Source organism: Coregonus clupeaformis, unplaced genomic scaffold (assembly GCF_020615455.1).
Source record: "Coregonus clupeaformis isolate EN_2021a unplaced genomic scaffold, ASM2061545v1 scaf0015, whole genome shotgun sequence".
Taxonomy (NCBI): Eukaryota; Metazoa; Chordata; class Actinopteri; order Salmoniformes; family Salmonidae; genus Coregonus; species Coregonus clupeaformis.
The window spans coordinates 1,019,525-1,044,619 of NW_025533470.1; the positions used below are offsets into that span (position 1 = coordinate 1,019,525).

Here is a 25,095-nt window from a genome sequence, read left to right on the forward strand (position 1 = left end):
CAAACCATACAACTGTGTGCACAAGGATTACTTTTAGAAATGTCCACAGAAAATGTCACAAAAACACATTTAATTGAAGGAAAGTACAGATGCAAAGTTTGGTAACAGAATGCCAGGTTGTGCTGTTGGTGCTGTCATTCTGTTACCATGCTAATTGGTCAGGACACAGTGAGGAAACAGAAGAAACTTCCACAGGAGACGGTAGTCATTAAGGCACTTTAATGGTAACGAGCATCATCACCACCTGAGACAGACAGCTGTCACTCAGACATCACATAACCCTCCATACCCTAACCCCAACCCTCAGTTACAGACCCTCTCCTTTCTCTAACCCCAACCCTCTGTTACAGACCCTCTCCTTTCCCTAACCCCAACACTCAGTTACAGACCCTCTCCTTTCCCTAACCCCAACCCTCAGTTACAGACCCTCTCCTTTCCCTAACCCCAACCCTCAGTTACAGACCCTCTCCTTTCCCTAACCCCAACCCTCAGTTACAGACCCTCTCCTTTCTCTAACCCCAACCCTCAGTTACAGACCCTCTCCTTTCCCTAACCCCAACCCTCAGTTACAGACCCTCTCCTTTCCCTAACCCCAACCCTCAGTTACAGACCCTCTCCTTTCTCTAACCCCAACCCTCAGTTACAGACCCTCTCCTTTCTCTAACCCCAACCCTCAGTTACAGACCCTCTCCTTTCTCTAACCCCAACCCTCAGTTACAGACCCTCTCCTTTCCCTAACCCCAACCCTCTGTTACAGACCCTCTCCTTTCTCTAACCCAGTCGGTACTGATATTGAACACACTAGACAAATACAACACTGAAGAGCCATAGACCAATACAGTGCTTTAGATGCATATACCAGTACACTGTAGACCAATACCCCCTCCCCAACTATGTAGATAGAACATCCTTATCCCCCCTCCCCATCTATGTAGATAGAACATCCTTATCCCCCCTCCCCATCTATGTAGATAGAACATCCTTATCCCCCCTCCCCATCTATGTAGATACAACATCCTTATCCCCCCTCTATGTAGATACAACATCCATATCCCCCCTCCCCATCTATGTAGATAGAACATCCTTATCCCCCCTCCCCATCTATGTCGATAGAACATCCTTATCCCCCCTCTATGTAAATAGAACATCCTTATCCCCTCTCCTCTATGTAAATAGAACATCCTTATCCCCCTCCCCATCTATGTAGATAGAACATCCTTATCCCCCCTCCTCTCCTCTATGTAAATAGAACATCATTATCCCCCCTCTATGTCGATAGAACATCTTTATCCCCCCTCCTCTCCTCTATGTAGATAGAACATCCTTATCCCCCCTCCTCTCCTCTATGTAAATAGAACATCATTATCCCCCCTCTATGTCGATAGAACATCTTTATCCCCCCTCCTCTCCTCTATGTAAATAGAACATCCTTATCCCCCCTCCCCAACTATGTAAATAGAACATCCTTATCCCCCCTCCCCAACTATGTAGATAGAACATCCTTATCCCCTCTCCTCTCCTCTATGTAGATAGAACATCCTTATCCTCCCTCCTCTCCTCTATGTAAATAGAACATCATTATCCCCCAACTATGTAGATACAACATCCTTATCCCCCCTTCCCCTCCTCTATGTAAATAGAACATCATTATCCCCCAACTATGTAGATACAACATCCTTATCCCCCCTCCCCTCCTCTATGTAAATAGAACATCATTATCCCCCAACTATGTAGATACAACATCCTTATCCCCCCTTCCCTCCTCTATGTAAATAGAACATCATTATCCCCCAACTATGTAGATACAACATCCTTATCCCCCCTCCCCTCCTCTATGTAAATAGAACATCATTATCCCCCAACTATGTAGATACAACATCCTTATCCCCCCTTCCCCTCCTCTATGTGGGGTGGCGCAGCGGGGCGTGGCGTGGTGTGTCGTGGCGTGGCGTGGTATGGCGTGGTGTGGGGTGGTGTGTCGTGGCGTGGTGTGGGGGTGGCGTGGTGTGTCGTGGCGTGGCGTGTCGTGGTGTGGCGTGGTGTGGCGTGTGACGTCTGAGGCACTTTGGAACTTCCAGGCTTCTTCTTCTTCCTCCTCCTCCCAGCTCTAACTCAACAGGAAACTGTAAAACACAACCAGTTATAGTCAGACAACCGGGAGTGAAAAATAAGTGTGTGTGTCTGTGTGTGTGTGTGTGTGTGTGTGTGTGTCTGTGTGTGTGTGTGTGTGTCTGTGTGTGTGTGTGTGTGTGTGTGTGTGTGTGTGTGTGTGTGTGTGTGTGTGTGTGTGTCTGTGTGTGTGTGTGTGTGTGTGTCTGTGTGTGTGTGTGTGTGTGTGTGTGTGTGTGTGTGTGTGTGTGTGTGTGTATTACCTGTAAGGGTATCCATGGTATTTAGCTCTAAAGATGGACAGCAGCCAACTGAAGAAGAGCATCACCAGACCAATCCCTGCTACACACATGACTACAGAGAGAGAGAGAGAGAGAGAGAGAGAGAGAGAGAGAGACAGAGAGAGAGAGACAGAGAGAGACAGAGAGAGAGAGAGAGAGAGAGAGAGAGAGAGAGAGAGAGAGACAGAGAGAGAGAGACAGAGAGAGACGAGAGAGAGAGAGAGAGAGAGAGAGAGAGAGAGAGAGAGACAAAAAGAGAGGTGTAGAGATATACAGTGACTTCAGAAAGTATTCAGACCTCTTTACTTTTTCCACATTTTACAAAGTGGGATTAAAATGGATTTGTAATTTTTTGTCAAAGATCTACACAAAATACTCTGTCAAAGTGGAAGAACAATTCTGACATTAATAAAAAAACTATGGAAAATAAAACACTAATACACTACATTACCAAAAGTATCTGGACACCTACTTGTCCAACATCTCATTCCAAAATCATGGGCATTAATATGGAGTTGGTCCCCCTTTGCTGCTATAACAGCCTCCACTCTTCTGGGAAGGCTTTCCACTAGATGTTGGAACATTGCTGCGGGGACTTGCTTCCATTCAGCCACAAGAGCATTAGTGAGGTCGGGCACTGATGTTGGGCGATTAGGCCTGGCTCGCAGTCAGCGTTCCAATTCATCCCAAAGGTGTTCGATTGAGTTGAGGTCAGGGCTCTGAGCAGGCCAGTCAAGTTCTTCCACACCGATCTCGACAAACCATTTCTGTATGGACCTCGCTTTGTTCAATGGGGCATTGTCATGCTGAAACAGGAAAGGGCCTTCCCCAAACTGTTGCCACAAAGTTGGAACCACAGAATCATCTACAATTTAATTGTATGCTGTAGCGTTAAGATTTCCCTTCACTGGAACTAAAGGGCATAGCCCAAATCATGAAACACAGCCCCAGACCATTATTCCTCCTCCACCAAACTTTACAGTTGGCACTATGCATTGGGGAAGATAGCGTTCTCCTGGCATCCGCCAAACCCAGACTTGTCCTGTGGCTGTGTGCTGTCAGCAGGTGTCCAAATACTTTTGGTGATGTAGCGTATGTTTCCCATGCCAATAAAGCCCTTTGAATTGAAAGAGAGAGATATAGAGAGAGATGGAGAGAAACAGAGAGATAGCCAGATACATACTTTTCCTCTTGCCAATGTCCATATCTGACGTGGCAGCCTCGTGCAACAGCACCATCCCCATGGTAACAGCAGAGTCTGGGGCAGGAGGTTAAGGGTCAAAGAGAGAGGCTGTAGCCAATGAGAGGCTCTCATACAGGGTTAGAGGTCAGGTGTGTAAAGGATACTGAAGAGCAGCACGATGTGAGTTTCTGCTACAAACTGGGCCTGACTGCTGCCGTGGATGTAACTCTGAAACAACAGATATTAACACACAGTTATTAACACACACAGTTATTAACACACACAGTTATTAACACACACAGATATTAACACACACAGTTATTAACACACACAGTTATTAACACACACAGTTATTAACACACACAGATATTAACACACAGTTATTAACACACACAGATATTAACACACAGTTATTAACACACACAGTTATTAACACACACAGTTATTAACACACACAGTTATTAACACACACAGTTATTAACACACACAGTTATTAACACACACAGTTATTAACACACACAGTTATTAACTCACACAGATATTAACACACAGTTATTAACACACACAGATATTAACACACAGCTCACAGTTATTAACACACAGATATTAACACACAGATGCACAGGGCTGGTGGATTATGCCTAATTTCTACGTCCGCTCCTGTCCACAAAAGGGACGCAGTGATTTCAGAGTCGGTGCGGACAGGAGGGAACGTTCCACATCAAATAATTTAGTAGGAGCTGACGGAAGGTGTAAATTAGGAGAGACAGAGAGAGAGAGAGAGAGAGAGAGACAGAGAGAGACAGAAAGAGAGAGAGAGAGAGAGAGAGAGAGAGACAGAGAGAGAGAGAGACAGAGAGAGAGAGACAGAGAGAGAGAGACAGAGAGAGAGAGGATGGAGAGAGAGAGAGAGAGAGAGAGAGAGAGAGAGAGAGAGAGAGAGAGAGACAGAGAGAGACAGAGAGAGAGAGAGACAGAGAGAGACAGAGAGAGAAAGAGAGAGAAAGAGAAAGACAGAGAAAGACAGAGAGAGAGAGAGAGGATGGAGAGAGAGAGAGAGAGAGACAGAGAGAGACAGAGAGAGAGAGACAGAGAGAGACAGAGAGAGAGAGACAGAGAGAGAGAGAGAGAGAGAGAGAGACAGAGAGAGACAGAGAGAGAGAGAGACAGAGAGAGACAGAGAGAGAAAGAGAAAGAGAGAGAAAGAGAAAGACAGAGAGAGAGAGAGAGAGAGAGAGAGAGAGAGAGGATGGAGAGAGAGAGAGAGAGAGAGAGAGAGAGACAGAGAGAGAGAGACAGAGAGAGAGAGACAGAGAGAGAGACAGAGAGAGAAAGAGAGAGAGAGAGAGAGAGGATGGAGAGAGAGAGAGAGAGATGGCTACAGAGAGAGAGAGAGCGAGAGAGAGAGAGAGAGAAAGAGAGAGACCGAGAGAGAGAGAGATGGCTACAGAGAGAGAGAGAGAGAGAGAGAGAGAGAGAGAGAGAGAGAGAGAGAGAGACTGTTCATTTTCTATTGTTTATTTCACTTGCTTTGGCAACGCAAACATATGTTTCCCATGCCAATAAAGCCCTTAAATTGAAATTGAGAGAGAGAGAGACGTACCACTTGTCCAGTGGTGGGGTTCTTGTGTGCATAGGGAGGTCCTCTGATGTGGTTCCACATTTGACCTGAAGTCATGATCAGGCAGAAACACTAGAGAAAATACACACCGTTGACAATGACTCAAGACCTATTCATACAAATCTTTGATACTCAGCTTGAACTAAATAATGAACCAGTGTGTTCCTACCAGAGCAGAGAAGGCCCAGACGTTCTTGTTGTAAAGGAACTCCAGGTTGTTTCTGCGGAGGTAAGCCAGTCCTCCTATCACTGCCAGCAGGAATCCCAGCATCAACGGCCCTGCATAGTTAGGAGGGCGGATCACACGGATCTAGAGAGAGAGACACACAGTCAGCATGATCACCCACATCTATACAGATAAACACAGACTAATACATTACGCAGATACCTAGTGTGAGAGATGAAAGGTGAAGAGGTGAGAGGTCAGGAGGTGAAAGGTGTTACCTGTACGTCAGTGCGGTCGCCGACCCAGCGGGCCAGTTGTTCTGCAGCGAAGCCTCTGACCTGCAGCTCATATGAGTCGGCCTTCTTCGGCTTCCCTTTAGCTGGGAAATGGATGAAGGAAGGAGCCGAGTTCATATTCAACTGGGGAGACAAATAATATACATATATAAACTACTATATTCACAAATAATACATTATAACTACTACTATATTCACAAATAATACATAATAACTACTACTATATTCACAAATAATACATAACTACTACTATATTCACAAATAATACATAATAACTACTACTATATTCACAAAAAATACATAATAACTACTACTATATTCACAAATAATACATAACTACTACTATATTCACAAATAATAAATAATAACTACTACTATATTCACAAATAATAAATAATAACTACTACTATATTCACAAATAATAAATAATAACTACTACTATATTCACAAATAATACATCATAACTACTACTATATTGACAAATAATACATCATAACTACTACTATATTGACAAATAATACATCATAACTACTACTATATTGACAAATAATACATCATAACTACTATATTGACAAATAATACATTTTTTATTTTTTTTACATTTTTAGTCATTTAGCAGACGCTCTTATCCAGAGAGACTTACAGTTAGTGAATACATATTTTTTTATACTGGCCCCCCGTGGGAATTGAACCCACAACCCTGGCGTTGCAAACGCCATGCTCTATCAACTGAGCTACATCCCTGCCGGCCATTCCCTCCCCTACCCTGGACAACACTAGGCCAATTGTGCGCCGCCCATGAGTCTCCCGGTCGCGGCCGGCTGCGACAGAGCCTGGATTCGAACCAGGATCTCTAGTGGCACAGTTAGCACTGCGATGCAGTGCCTTAGACCACTGCGCCACTCAGGAGGATACATCATAACTACTACTATATTCACAAATAATACATCATAACTACTACTATATTCACAAATAATACATATATAACTACTATATTCACAAATAATACATATATAACTACTACTATATTCACAAATAATACATATATAACTACTACTATATTTACAAATCCTACATATATAACTACTACTATTTACAAATCCTACATATATAACTACTACTATTTACAAATCCTACATATATAACTACTACTATATTCACAAATAATACATATATAACTACTACTATATTTACAAATCCTACATATATAACTACTACTATTTACAAATCCTACATATATAACTATTACTATTTACAAATCCTACATATATAACTATTACTATTTACAAATCCTACATATATAACTACTACTATTTACAAATCCTACATATATAACTACTACTATTCACAAATCCTACATATATAACTACTACTATATTCACAAATCCTACATATATAACTACTACTAAATGCACAAATAATACATAACAACTACTACTATATTCACAAATAATACATAATAACTACTACTATATTCACAAATAATACATAATAACTACTACTATATTCACAAATAATACATAATAACTACTACTATATTCACAAATAATACATCATAACTACTACTATATTCACAAATAATACATCATAACTACTACTATATTCACAAATAATACATCATAACTACTACTATATTCACAAATAATACATCATAACTACTACTATATTCACAAATAATACATCATAACTAATACTATATTCACAAATAATACATATATAACTACTATATTCACAAATAATACATATATAACTACTACTATATTCACAAATAATACATATATAACTACTACTATATTTACAAATCCTACATATATAACTACTACTATTTACAAATCCTACATATATAACTACTACTATTTACAAATCCTACATATATAACTACTACTATTTACAAATCCTACATATATAACTACTACTATATTCACAAATAATACATATATAACTACTACTATATTTACAAATCCTACATATATAACTACTACTATTTACAAATCCTACATATATAACTATTACTATTTACAAATCCTACAAATAATCCTACATAATAACTGCTACTATATTCACAAATAATACATAACAACTACTATATTCACAAATAATACATCATAACTACTAATATATTCACAAATAATACATCATAACTACTACTATATTCACAAATAAAACATAATAACTACTACTATATTCACAAATAAAACATCATAACTACTACTATATTCACAAATAAAACATCATAACTACTACTATATTCACAAATAATACATAATTACTACTACTATATTCACAAATAATACATAATTACTACTATATTCAAAAATAATACATCATAACTACTACTATATTCACAAATAATACGTAATAACTACTACTATATTCACAAATAATACATCATAACTACTACTATATTCACAAATAATACATCATAACTACTACTATATTCACAAATAATACATCATAACTACTACTATATTCACAAATAATACATCATAACTATTACTATATTCACAAATAATACATAATTACTACTATATTAACAAATAATACATAATAACTACTATTATATTCACAAATAATACATATATAACTACTACTATATTTACAAATCCTACATATATAACTACTACTATATTTACAAATCCTACATATATAACTACTACTATTTACAAATCCTACATATATAACTACTACTATTTACAAATCCTACATATATAACTACTACTATATTTACAAATCCTACATATATAACTACTACTATATTCACAAATCCTACATATATAACTACTACTAAATTCACAAATAATACTTAATAACTACTACTATATTCACAAATAATACATAATAACTACTACTATATTCACAAATAATACATAATAACTACTACTATATTCACAAATACATAATAACTACTACTATATTCACAAATAATACATATATAACTACTATATTCACAAATAATACATATATAACTACTACTATATTCACAAATAATACATATATAACTACTACTATATTTACAAATCCTACATATATAACTACTACTATTTACAAATCCTACATATATAACTACTACTATTTACAAATCCTACATATATAACTACTACTATATTCACAAATAATACATATATAACTACTACTATATTTACAAATCCTACATATATAACTACTACTATTTACAAATCCTACATATATAACTATTACTATTTACAAATCCTACATATATAACTATTACTATTTACAAATCCTACATATATAACTACTACTATTTACAAATCCTACATATATAACTACTACTATTCACAAATCCTACATATATAACTACTACTATATTCACAAATCCTACATATATAACTACTACTAAATGCACAAATAATACATAACAACTACTACTATATTCACAAATAATACATAATAACTACTACTATATTCACAAATAATACATAATAACTACTACTATATTCACAAATAATACATAATAACTACTACTATATTCACAAATAATACATCATAACTACTACTATATTCACAAATAATACATCATAACTACTACTATATTCACAAATAATACATCATAACTACTACTATATTCACAAATAATACATCATAACTACTACTATATTCACAAATAATACATCATAACTAATACTATATTCACAAATAATACATATATAACTACTATATTCACAAATAATACATATATAACTACTACTATATTCACAAATAATACATATATAACTACTACTATATTTACAAATCCTACATATATAACTACTACTATTTACAAATCCTACATATATAACTACTACTATTTACAAATCCTACATATATAACTACTACTATTTACAAATCCTACATATATAACTACTACTATATTCACAAATAATACATATATAACTACTACTATATTTACAAATCCTACATATATAACTACTACTATTTACAAATCCTACATATATAACTATTACTATTTACAAATCCTACAAATAATCCTACATAATAACTGCTACTATATTCACAAATAATACATAACAACTACTATATTCACAAATAATACATCATAACTACTAATATATTCACAAATAATACATCATAACTACTACTATATTCACAAATAAAACATAATAACTACTACTATATTCACAAATAAAACATCATAACTACTACTATATTCACAAATAAAACATCATAACTACTACTATATTCACAAATAATACATAATTACTACTACTATATTCACAAATAATACATAATTACTACTATATTCAAAATAATACATCATAACTACTACTATATTCACAAATAATACGTAATAACTACTACTATATTCACAAATAATACATCATAACTACTACTATATTCACAAATAATACATCATAACTACTACTATATTCACAAATAATACATCATAACTACTACTATATTCACAAATAATACATCATAACTATTACTATATTCACAAATAATACATAATTACTACTATATTAACAAATAATACATAATAACTACTATTATATTCACAAATAATACATATATAACTACTACTATATTTACAAATCCTACATATATAACTACTACTATATTTACAAATCCTACATATATAACTACTACTATTTACAAATCCTACATATATAACTACTACTATTTACAAATCCTACATATATAACTACTACTATATTTACAAATCCTACATATATAACTACTACTATATTCACAAATCCTACATATATAACTACTACTAAATTCACAAATAATACTTAATAACTACTACTATATTCACAAATAATACATAATAACTACTACTATATTCACAAATAATACATAATAACTACTACTATATTCACAAATACATAATAACTACTACTATATTCACAAATAATACATCATAACTACTACTATATTCACAAATAATACATAATAACTACTACTATATTCACAAATAATACGTAATAACTACTACTATATTCACAAATAATACATCATAACTACTACTATATTCACAAATAATACATATATAACTACTATATTCACAAATAATACATATATAACTACTACTATATTCACAAATAATACATATATAACTACTACTATATTTACAAATCCTACATATATAACTACTACTATTTACAAATCCTACATATATAACTACTACTATTTACAAATCCTACATATATAACTACTACTATATTCACAAATAATACATATATAACTACTACTATATTTACAAATCCTACATATATAACTACTACTATTTACAAATCCTACATATATAACTATTACTATTTACAAATCCTACATATATAACTATTACTATTTACAAATCCTACATATATAACTACTACTATTTACAAATCCTACATATATAACTACTACTATTCACAAATCCTACATATATAACTACTACTATATTCACAAATCCTACATATATAACTACTACTAAATGCACAAATAATACATAACAACTACTACTATATTCACAAATAATACATAATAATTACTACTATATTCACAAATAATACATAATAACTACTACTATATTCACAAATAATACATAATAACTACTACTATATTCACAAATAATACATCATAACTACTACTATATTCACAAATAATACATCATAACTACTACTATATTCACAAATAATACATCATAACTACTACTATATTCACAAATAATACATCATAACTACTACTATATTCACAAATAATACATCATAACTAATACTATATTCACAAATAATACATATATAACTACTATATTCACAAATAATACATATATAACTACTACTATATTCACAAATAATACATATATAACTACTACTATATTTACAAATCCTACATATATAACTACTACTATTTACAAATCCTACATATATAACTACTACTATTTACAAATCCTACATATATAACTACTACTATTTACAAATCCTACATATATAACTACTACTATATTCACAAATAATACATATATAACTACTACTATATTTACAAATCCTACATATATAACTACTACTATTTACAAATCCTACATATATAACTATTACTATTTACAAATCCTACAAATAATCCTACATAATAACTGCTACTATATTCACAAATAATACATAACAACTACTATATTCACAAATAATACATCATAACTACTAATATATTCACAAATAATACATCATAACTACTACTATATTCACAAATAAAACATAATAACTACTACTATATTCACAAATAAAACATCATAACTACTACTATATTCACAAATAAAACATCATAACTACTACTATATTCACAAATAATACATAATTACTACTACTATATTCACAAATAATACATAATTACTACTATATTCAAAAATAATACATCATAACTACTACTATATTCACAAATAATACATAATAACTACTACTATATTCACAAATAATACATCATAACTACTACTATATTCACAAATAATACATCATAACTACTACTATATTCACAAATAATACATCATAACTACTACTATATTCACAAATAATACATCATAACTATTACTATATTCACAAATAATACATAATTACTACTATATTAACAAATAATACATAATAACTACTATTATATTCACAAATAATACATATATAACTACTACTATATTTACAAATCCTACATATATAACTACTACTATATTTACAAATCCTACATATATAACTACTACTATTTACAAATCCTACATATATAACTACTACTATTTACAAATCCTACATATATAACTACTACTATATTTACAAATCCTACATATATAACTACTACTATATTCACAAATCCTACATATATAACTACTACTAAATTCACAAATAATACTTAATAACTACTACTATATTCACAAATAATACATAATAACTACTACTATATTCACAAATAATACATAATAACTACTACTATATTCACAAATACATAATAACTACTACTATATTCACAAATAATACATCATAACTACTACTATATTCACAAATAATACATAATAACTACTACTATATTCACAAATAATACTTAATAACTACTACTATATTCAAAAATAATACATCATAACTACTACTATATTCACAAATAAAACATCATAACTACTACTATATTCACAAATAAAACATCATAACTACTACTATATTCACAAATAATACATATTTACTACTATATTCACAAATAATACATAATAACTACTACCATATTCACAAATAAATAACTACTACTATATTCACAAATCCTACATATATAACTACTACTATGTTCACAAATAATACATATATAACTACTACTATATTTACAAATCCTACATATATAACTACTACTATATTTACAACTCCTACATATATAACTACTACTATTTACAAATCCTACATATATAACTACTACTATATTTACAAATCCTACATATATAACTACTACTATATTTACAAATCCTACATATATAACTACTACTATATTTACAAATCCTACATATATAACTACTACTAAATTCACAAATAATACATAATAACTACTACTATATTCACAAATAATAAATAACTACTACTAAATTCACAAATCCTACATATATAACTACTACTATATTTACAAATCCTACATATATAACTACTACTATATTTACAAATCCGACATATATCACTACTACTGTATTTACAAATCCTACATATATAACTACTACTATATTCACAAATAATACATCATAACTACTACTATATTCACAAAAAATACATCATAACTACTACTATATTCACAAATAATACATAATAACTACTAATATATTCACAAATAATACGTAATAACTACTACTATATTCACACATAATACATCATAACTACTACTATATTCACAAATACATCATAACTACTACTATATCCACAAATAATACATCATAACTACTACTATATTCACAAATAATACATAATAACTACTACTATATTCACAAATAATAAATAACTACTACTATATTCACAAATAATACATAATAACTACTACTATATTCACAAATACATCATAACTACTACTATATTCACAAATAATACATAATAACTACTACTATATTCACAAATAATACATAATAACTACTACTATATTCACAAATAATAAATAACTACTACTATATTCACAAATCCTATATTTATAACTACTACTAAATTCACAAATAATACATAATAACTACAACTATATTCACAAATAATAAATAACTACTACTAAATTCACAAATCCTACATATATAACTACTACTATATTTACAAATCCTACATATATAACTACTACTATATTTACAAATCCGACACATATAACTACTACTGTATTTACAAATCCTACATATATAACTACTACTATATTCACAAATAATACATCATAACTACTACTATATTCACAAAAAGACATAACTACTACTATATTCACAAATAATACATAATAACTACTAATATATTCACAAATAATACATAATACCTACTACTATATTCACAAATAATACGTAATAACTACTACTATATTCACACATAATACATCATAACTACTACTATATTCACAAATACATTATAACTACTACTATATCCACAAATAATACATCATAACTACTACTATATTCACAAATAATACATAATAACTACTACTATATTCACAAATAATAAATAACTACTACTATATTCACAAATAATACATATATAACTACTACTATATTTACAAATCCTACATATATAACTACTATATTTACAAATCCTACATTTATAACCACTACTATATTCACAAATAATAGATAATAACTACTACTATATTCACAAATAATAGATAATAACTACTACTATATTCACAAATAATACATCATAACTACTACTATATTCACAAATAATACATAATAACTACTACTATATTCACAAATAATACATAATAACTACTACTATATTCACAAATAATACATAATAACTACTACTATATTCACAAATACATCATAACTACTACTATATTCACAAATAATACATAATAACTACTACTATATTCACAAATAATAAATAACTACTACTATATTCACAAATAATACATAATAACTACTACTATATTCACAAATAATAAATAACTACTACTATATTCACAAATCCTATATTTATAACTACTACTATATTCACAATAATACATATATAACTACTACTATATTTACAAATGCTACATATATAACTACTACTATATTTACAAATCCTACATATATAACTACTACTATATTTACAAATCCTACATATATAACTAGTACTATATTTACAAATCCTAAATATATAACTACTACTATATTCACAAATAATACATAATAACTACTACTATATTCACAAATAATACATAATAACTACTACTATATTCACAAATAATACATAATAACTACCACTATATTCACAAATAATACATAATAACTACTAATATATTTACAAATCCTACATTTATAACTACTACTATATTTACAAATCCTACATATATAACTACTACTATATTTACAAATCCTACATATATAACTACTACTATATTCACAAATACATAATAACTACTACTATATTCACAAATCCTACATATATAACTACTACTATATTCACAAATCCTACATATATAACTACTACTATATTTACAAATCCTACATATATAACTACTACTATATTCACAAATAATACATAATAACTACTACTATATTCACAAATAATACGTAATAACTACTACTATATTCACAAATAATACATCATAACTACTACTATATTCACAAATAATACATCATAACTACTACTATATTCACAAATAATACATCATAACTACTACTATATTCACAAATAATACATCATAACTATTACTATATTCACAAATAATACATAATTACTACTATATTAACAAATAATACATAATAACTACTATTATATTCACAAATAATACATATATAACTACTACTATATTTACAAATCCTACATATATAACTACTACTATATTTACAAATCCTACATATATAACTACTACTATTTACAAATCCTACATATATAACTACTACTATTTACAAATCCTACATATATAACTACTACTATATTTACAAATCCTACATATATAACTACTACTATATTCACAAATCCTACATATATAACTACTACTAAATTCACAAATAATACTTAATAACTACTACTATATTCACAAATAATACATAATAACTACTACTATATTCACAAATAATACATAATAACTACTACTATATTCACAAATACATAATAACTACTACTATATTCACAAATAATACATCATAACTACTACTATATTCACAAATAATACATAATAACTACTACTATATTCACAAATAATACGTAATAACTACTACTATATTCACAAATAATACATCATAACTACTACTAAATTCACAAATAATACATAATTACTACTATATTCACAAATAATACATAATTACTACTATATTCACAAATAATACATCATAACTACTAATATATTCACAAATAATACATCATAACTACTACTATATTCACAAATAAAACATCATAACTACTACTATATTCACAAATAAAACATCATAACTACTACTATATTCACAAATAAAACATCATAACTACTACTATATTCACAAATAATACATAATTACTACTACTATATTCACAAATACATAATTACTACAATATTCACAAATAATACATCAAAACTACTACTATATTCACAAATAATACGTAATAACTACTACTATATTCACAAATAATACATCAAAACTACTACTATATTCACAAATAATACATAATTACTACTATATTCACAAATAATACATAATTACTACTATATTCACAAATAATACATTATAACTACTACTATATTCACAAATAATACGTAATAACTACTACTATATTCAAAAATAATACATCATAACTACTACTATATTCACAAATAAAACATCATAACTACTACTATATTCACAAATAAAACATCATAACTACTACTATATTCACAAATAATACATATTTACTACTATATTCACAAATAATACATAATAACTACTACCATATTCACAAATAAATAACTACTACTATATTCACAAATCCTACATATATAACTACTACTATGTTCACAAATAATACATATATAACTACTACTATATTTACAAATCCTACATATATAACTACTACTATATTTACAACTCCTACATATATAACTACTACTATTTACAAATCCTACATATATAACTACTACTATATTTACAAATCCTACATATATAACTACTACTATATTTACAAATCCTACATATATAACTACTACTATATTTACAAATCCTACATATATAACTACTACTAAATTCACAAATAATACATAATAACTACTACTATATTCACAAATAATAAATAACTACTACTAAATTCACAAATCCTACATATATAACTACTACTATATTTACAAATCCTACATATATAACTACTACTATATTTACAAATCCGACATATATCACTACTACTGTATTTACAAATCCTACATATATAACTACTACTATATTCACAAATAATACATCATAACTACTACTATATTCACAAAAAATACATAATAACTACTACTATATTCACAAATAATACATAATAACTACTAATATATTCACAAATAATACGTAATAACTACTACTATATTCACACATAATACATCATAACTACTACTATATTCACAAATACATCATAACTACTACTATATCCACAAATAATACATCATAACTACTACTATATTCACAAATAATACATAATAACTACTACTATATTCACAAATAATAAATAACTACTACTATATTCACAAATAATACATAATAACTACTACTATATTCACAAATACATCATAACTACTACTATATTCACAAATAATACATAATAACTACTACTATATTCACAAATAATACATAATAACTACTACTATATTCACAAATAATAAATAACTACTACTATATTCACAAATCCTATATTTATAACTACTACTAAATTCACAAATAATACATAATAACTACAACTATATTCACAAATAATAAATAACTACTACTAAATTCACAAATCCTACATATATAACTACTACTATATTTACAAATCCTACATATATAACTACTACTATATTTACAAATCCGACACATATAACTACTACTGTATTTACAAATCCTACATATATAACTACTACTATATTCACAAATAATACATCATAACTACTACTATATTCACAAAAAAGACATAACTACTACTATATTCACAAATAATACATAATAACTACTAATATATTCACAAATAATACATAATACCTACTACTATATTCACAAATAATACGTAATAACTACTACTATATTCACACATAATACATCATAACTACTACTATATTCACAAATACATTATAACTACTACTATATCCACAAATAATACATCATAACTACTACTATATTCACAAATAATACATAATAACTACTACTATATTCACAAATAATAAATAACTACTACTATATTCACAAATAATACATATATAACTACTACTATATTTACAAATCCTACATATATAACTACTATATTTACAAATCCTACATTTATAACCACTACTATATTCACAAATAATAGATAATAACTACTACTATATTCACAAATAATACATCATAACTACTACTATATTCACAAATAATACATAATAACTACTACTATATTCACAAATAATACATAATAACTACTACTATATTCACAAATAATACATAATAACTACTACTATATTCACAAATACATCATTACTACTATATTCACAAATAATACATAATAACTACTACTATATTCACAAATAATAAATAACTACTACTATATTCACAAATAATACATAATAACTACTACTATATTCACAAATAATAAATAACTACTACTATATTCACAAATCCTATATTTATAACTACTACTATATTCACAATAATACATATATAACTACTACTATATTTACAAATGCTACATATATAACTACTACTATATTTACAAATCCTACATATATAACTACTACTATATTTACAAATCCTACATATATAACTAGTACTATATTTACAAATCCCTAAATATATAACTACTACTATATTCACAAATAATACATAATAACTACTACTATATTCACAAATAATACATAATAACTACTACTATATTCACAAATAATACATAATAACTACCACTATATTCACAAATAATACATAATAACTACTAATATATTTACAAATCCTACATTTATAACTACTACTATATTTACAAATCCTACATATATAACTACTACTATATTTACAAATCCTACATATATAACTACTACTATATTCACAAATACATAATAACTACTACTATATTCACAAATCCTACATATATAACTACTACTATATTCACAAATCCTACATATATAACTACTACTATATTCATACACTACATATATAACTACTACTATATTTACAAATCCTACATATATAACTACTACTATATTTACAAATCCTACATATATAACTACTACTATATTCACAAATAATACATAATAACTACTACTATATTCACAAATAATACATAATAACTACTACTATATTCACAAATAATACATAACTACTACTATATTCACAAAAAATACATAATAACTACTACTATATTCACAAATAATACATAATAACTACTTCTATATTCACAAATAATACATAATAACTACTACTATATTCACAAATAATACATAATAACTACTACTATAGTCACAAATAATACATATATACAGTTGAAGTCGGAAGTTTACATACACTTAGGTTGGAGTCATTAAAACTTGTTTTTCAACCACTCCACAAATTTCTTGTTAACAAACTATAGTTTTGGCAGGTCGGTTAGGATATCTACTTTGTGCATGACACAAGTACATTTTCCAACAATTGTTTACAGACAGATTATTTCACTTATAATTCACTGTATCACAATTCCAGTGGGTCAGAAGTTTACATACACTAAGTTGACTGTGCCTTTAAACAGCTTGGAATATTTCAGAAAATGATGTAATGGCTTTAGAAGCTTATGATAGGCTAATTGACATCATTTGAGTCAATTTTTAGGGATGTAGCTCAGTTGATAGAGCATGGTGTTTGCAACGCCAGGGTTGTGGTTCGATTCCCACGGGGGGCCAGTATGAAAAAAATAAAATAATAATGTATGCACTCAAACTTTAAGTCGCTCTGGATAAGAGCGTCTGCTAAAAATGACTAAAATGTTTTTAAAAAATTTGAGGTGTACCTGTGGATGTATTTCAAGGCCTACCTTCAAACTCAGTGCCTCTTTGCTTGACATCATGGGAAAATCTAAAGAAATCAGCCAAGACCTCAGAAAGAAAATTGTAGACCTCCACAAGTCTGGTTCATCCTTGGGAGCAATTTCCAAACGCCTGAAGGTACCACGTTCATCTGTACAAACAATAGTACACAAGTATAAACACCATGGGACCACGCAGCCGTCTGGCTTTTTTATGGCGGTTTTGGAGCAGTGGCTTCTTCCGTGCTGAGCGGTATGACGGCTGCGTGGTCCCATGGTGTTTATACTTGCGTACTATTATTTGTACAGATGAACGTGGTACCTTCAGGCATTTGGAAATTGTTACCAAGGATTAACCAGACTTGTGAAGGTCCACCATTTTTTTCTGAGGTCTTGGCGGATTTCTTTTGATTTTCCCATGATGTCAAGCAAAGAGGCACTGAGTTTGAAGGTAGGCCTTGAAATACATCCACAGGTACACCTCCAATTGACTCAAATTATGCAAATTAGCCTATCAGATGCTTCTAAAGCCATGACATCATTTTCTGGAATTTTCCAAGCTGTTTAAAGGCACAGTCAACTTAGTGTATGTAAACTTCTGACCCACTGGAATTGTGATACAGTGAATTATAAGTGAAATAATCTGTCTGTAAACAATTGTTGGAAAAATTACTTGTGTCATGCACAAAGTAGATGTCCTAACCGACTTGCCAAAACTACAGTTTGTTAACAAGAAATTTGTGGAGTTGTTGAAAAACTAGTTTTAATGACTCCAACCTAAGTGTATGTAAACTTCCGACTTCAACTGTATATAACTACTACTATATTCATATACACTACTGAGTTGAAATGCAACAGTTAAAGCAGTGTTCCAATTTTAGCAGTTGGAGAAGGTTAATGTTGTAATGATCCAGTTTGGTAGACTCACCAGACTGAGCTGCTCTCAAGGTGTAGTTTCACTTAAAGAATGTGAGATCGGGCTGGTTAAACGACGCCAACAGTTAGGGAGACAGGCTGAGACAGCTTAAACTGGTTTAACGACGCCAACAGGTAGGGAGACAGGCTGAGACAGCTTAAACTGGTTTAACGACGCCAACAGTTAGGGAGACAGGCTGAGACAGCTTAAACTGGTTTAACGACGCCAACAGTTAGGGAGACAGGCTGAGACAGCTTAAACTGGTTTAACGACGCCAACAGGTAGGGAGACAGGCTGAGACAGCTTAAACTGGTTTAACGACGCCAACAGTTAGGGAGACAGGCTGAGACAGCTTAAACTGGTTTAACGACGCCAACAGGTAGGGAGACAGGCTGAGACAGCTTAAACTGGTTTAAAGATGCCAACAGGTAGGGAGACAGGCTGAGACAGCTTAAACTGGTTTAACGACGCCAACAGGTAGGGAGACAGGCTGAGACAGCTTAAACTGGTTTAACGACGCCAACAGGTAGGGAGACAGGCTGAGACAGCTTAAACTGGTTTAACGACGCCAACAGGTAGGGAGACAGGCTGAGACAGCTTAAACTGGTTTAACGACGCCAACAGGTAGGGAGACAGGCTGAGACAGCTTAAACTGGTTTAACGATGCCAACAGTTAGGGAGACAGGCTGAGACAGCTTAAACTGGTTTAACGACGCCAACAGGTAGGGAGACAGGCTGAGACAGCTTAAACTGGTTTAACGACGCCAACAGTTAGGGAGACAGGCTGAGACAGCTTAAACTGGTTTAACGACGCCAACAGGTAGGGAGACAGGCTGAGATAGCTTAAACTGGTTTAACGATGCCAACAGTTAGGGAGACAGGCTGAGACAGCTTAAACTGGTTTAACAACGCCAACAGGTAGGGAGACAGGCTGAGACAGCTTAAACTGGTTTAACGACGCCAACAGGTAGGGAGACAGGCTGAGACAGTTTAAACTGGTTTAACGACGCCAACAGGTAGGGAGACAGGCTGAGACAGCTTAAACTGGTTTAACGACACCAACAGTTAGGGAGACAGGCTGAGACAGCTTAAACTGGTTTAACGACGCCAACAGTTAGGGAGACAGGCTGAGACAGCTTAAACTGGTTTAACGACGCCAACAGTTAGGGAGACAGGCTGAGACAGCTTAAACTGGTTTAACGACGCCAACAGTTAGGGAGACAGGCTGAGACAGCTTAAACTGGTTTAACGACGCCAACAGGTAGGGAGACAGGCTGAGACAGCTTAAACTGGTTCTAAATAACATTGTGAAGGGTGAAATAAAAACCTAGAAGAGATAGAAGAGTGTTGGTACCATCTGAAAGACGTCAGATCCTTCGTCAAAGTCGACGGTAGCGAAGAAGACCTTGTTGGTGAAGGCACTGGAGTAACGCCACGAGTTCGCTAGGATCTGGTACTCCTCATCAGCCTGTCTGTAGGGGGTTGGACACACACGTACACACACTACGTCAAATACATTTTCATATTTGAGATATGCTTGATTTACTGTGTCCAGAACAATGGAACTAATGGAATAGCCCCAAAAGTGCAAGCTGAATCAAGCGTACCACAAAGGCATATTATGACATGTCCTTGCCCCATCCATGTGTAAAACTAACACGTGATCCCTTACAGGCAGACTACACACTGCCTCTGTTACTGACTGGCAGACTACACACTGTCTCTGTTACTGACTGGCAGACTACACACTGTCTGTTACTGACTGGCAGACTACACACTGTCTCTGTTACTGACTGGCAGACTACACACTGTCTCTGTTACTGACTGGCAGACTACACACTGTCTCTGTTACTGACTGGCAGACTACACACTGTCTGTTACTGACTGGCAGACTACACACTGTCTCTGTTATTGACTGGCAGACTACACACTGTCTGTTACTGACTGGCAGACTACACACTGTCTGTTACTGACTGGCAGACTACACACTGTCTCTGTTACTGACTGGCAGACTACACACTGTCTCTGTTATTGACTGGCAGACTACACACTGTCTCTGTTACTGACTGGCAGACTACACACTGTCTGTTACTGACTGGCAGACTACACACTGTCTGTTACTGACTGGCAGACTACACACTGTCTCTGTTACTGACTGGCAGACTACACACTGTCTCTGTTACTGACTGGCAGACTACACACTGTCTCTGTTACTGACTGGCAGACTACACACTGTCTGTTACTGACTGGCAGACTACACACTGTCTCTGTTATTGACTGGCAGACTACACACTGTCTCTGTTACTGACTGGCAGACTACACACTGTCTCTGTTACTGACTGCCAGACTACACACTGTCTCTGTTACTGACTGGCAGACGGTTTTGTTTGAATAAATACTTTTTTTGCTCCATAAAGTAATCCATCTTGTCTATTTCAAATCTTCTCTCATTGATGGAGACAGGTGAGTATCATGACATGCAGCACTTTGGGGTGGACACCCACCTGTCTCAATCAATGAGAGGAGATTTGAAATAGACAAGATTGCGGTGTACACATTGTTGGATTACTTTATGGAGGAAATAAGGTATTTATTTCCCGAATTCAAATGGACCCCCTGCAACTGGACACAGACATTTTATGAGACTCCTGTTTCCCCAAATTGAGGATGAATACAGTATCGCCAAGGTTGGTAGAAAATTCTCTGTGCTACACCGTGCTACACCAAACAGTACCTATCCTGTAAATCCAAGTAATTGATACCAACAATCTTTGGTTAAATCACATTATCTGGTGTAACAATTTGTAGCTAACTTACTTGCAGACGCCACACTGTCTCTGCGGCTGCAGGGCGGTGAACATGATGACCACAGAGTAGTTCCTGGGAGGAGCCTTCACAAAGCGCCGAAACTTATCCCCGTTCATACGGATCACAGCTCTCTTCCCAGTCCAGTCCATCAACTGGCCCACCTTCTCAGAGAGCAGGGTCTGGAGGGAGAGGGGTTAGAGGTTAGGGTCTTATACCGGCCCACCTTCTCAGAGAGCAGGGTCTGGAGGGAGTGAGAAAAGGGGAGAGGGGTTGGAGGTCAGACTCTTATAGCGGCCCAGTCCATCAGCTGGGCCACCTTCTCAGAGAGCAGGGTCTGGAGGGAGAGAGAAGAGGGGTTAGAGGTTAGGGTCTTATACCGGCCCACCTTCTCAGAGAGCAGGGTCTGGAGGGAGAGGGGTTAGAGGTTAGGGTCTTATACCGGCCCACATCATAGAGCAGGGTCTGGAGGGAGTGAGAAGAGGGGTTAGAGGTCAGGGGTCAGGGTCTTATACCAGCCCAGTCCATCAACTGGCCAACCCACTCAGAGAACAAGTCTCTACTACCTCTACCTAGCTAGCGCCAAAAGACGGCGCCTTTCTTACCCGGAAGTGCTTTACAACGTTTAGGAATTATGCGGATTATAACTGCAGGAAGGTTAAATGTTATCGACCAAGTAGAACATAGCCATGTCAATAGGTGACTTGTTAGTTATTACAATTAACTAGATAGATAGATATATGCAGCATTTTGACGTTGCAAACTAGCTAGGAAACCGGTTATTGTCTAAAAGTTCATAGCTAGCTAGCTAAACCTATCTCCCCTAGACCCATGAGCTAACGTTAGCCTGCTAGCTAGTTTAATAATTATGTCACCGTGCGCTGAGAATAATATACCTCCTTTTTCTTCTGTCCGGTTGAAGGGATCCCATAGAAACTCAACACCAACAACAACGAATACAAAACTTTTAGATACATTTTAATCATCTTTCACAGAGGCGCTGTCCGTCAGTCGACTTGCCACGGAGTGAAGGATTCTCTGTAACATTCCGATTGGTCGATGTTCCGCCTCAAGAGCCAATGGCGTGATAGGGCCAGAGACGGTAAAGAAAGCGAGACACCCCACTCCCATTTTGTTTTTTCTGATCGGGGCGGGCCCACTCTGCTTATCGCCCCCGCCCCGTGGAGGGGGTGCTCCAGGGCCAAGACATCTCACTGACTTATTTTTTTTCTGGTCGGGGCGGGGTGTGTCGGGCGAGCGGGATGGGACCATAGACATTAAAACTTAGATGGGAGAATTTGTCGACCAGAGCAGATATAGAGTTTGCCAGCTTGTAGTCCTAAAACCCGGAAATGAGTTACCTCTGGGTCGTTCAGCCATCCCTACGGGCAAAGAATAGGGTTTTGGAATAAACGCCAACAATAAGGTCTGACATTAACGTAGGTTTAGGAGAATTTAGC

The 25,095-nt window shown here is 32.5% G+C and overlaps 1 protein-coding gene across 1 annotated transcript; it reads right to left on the bottom strand.

The window, feature by feature from the left end:
* Window positions 1-204: 204 nt before the first annotated feature.
* On the bottom strand, window positions 205-24,671 carry LOC121556116 (magnesium transporter protein 1). Its single transcript, XM_041870004.2, has 10 exons — window positions 24,532-24,671; window positions 23,648-23,817; window positions 22,185-22,302; window positions 5,639-5,779; window positions 5,364-5,504; window positions 5,177-5,266; window positions 3,738-3,801; window positions 3,574-3,648; window positions 2,373-2,463; window positions 205-2,123 (listed from the first exon to the last, which is right to left on the bottom strand). The coding sequence occupies exons 1-10, from the start codon at window positions 24,619-24,621 to the stop codon at window positions 2,108-2,110; spliced, it is 996 nt and encodes a 331-aa protein (XP_041725938.1). The 5' UTR covers window positions 24,622-24,671; the 3' UTR covers window positions 205-2,107.
* Window positions 24,672-25,095: the final 424 nt, after the last annotated feature.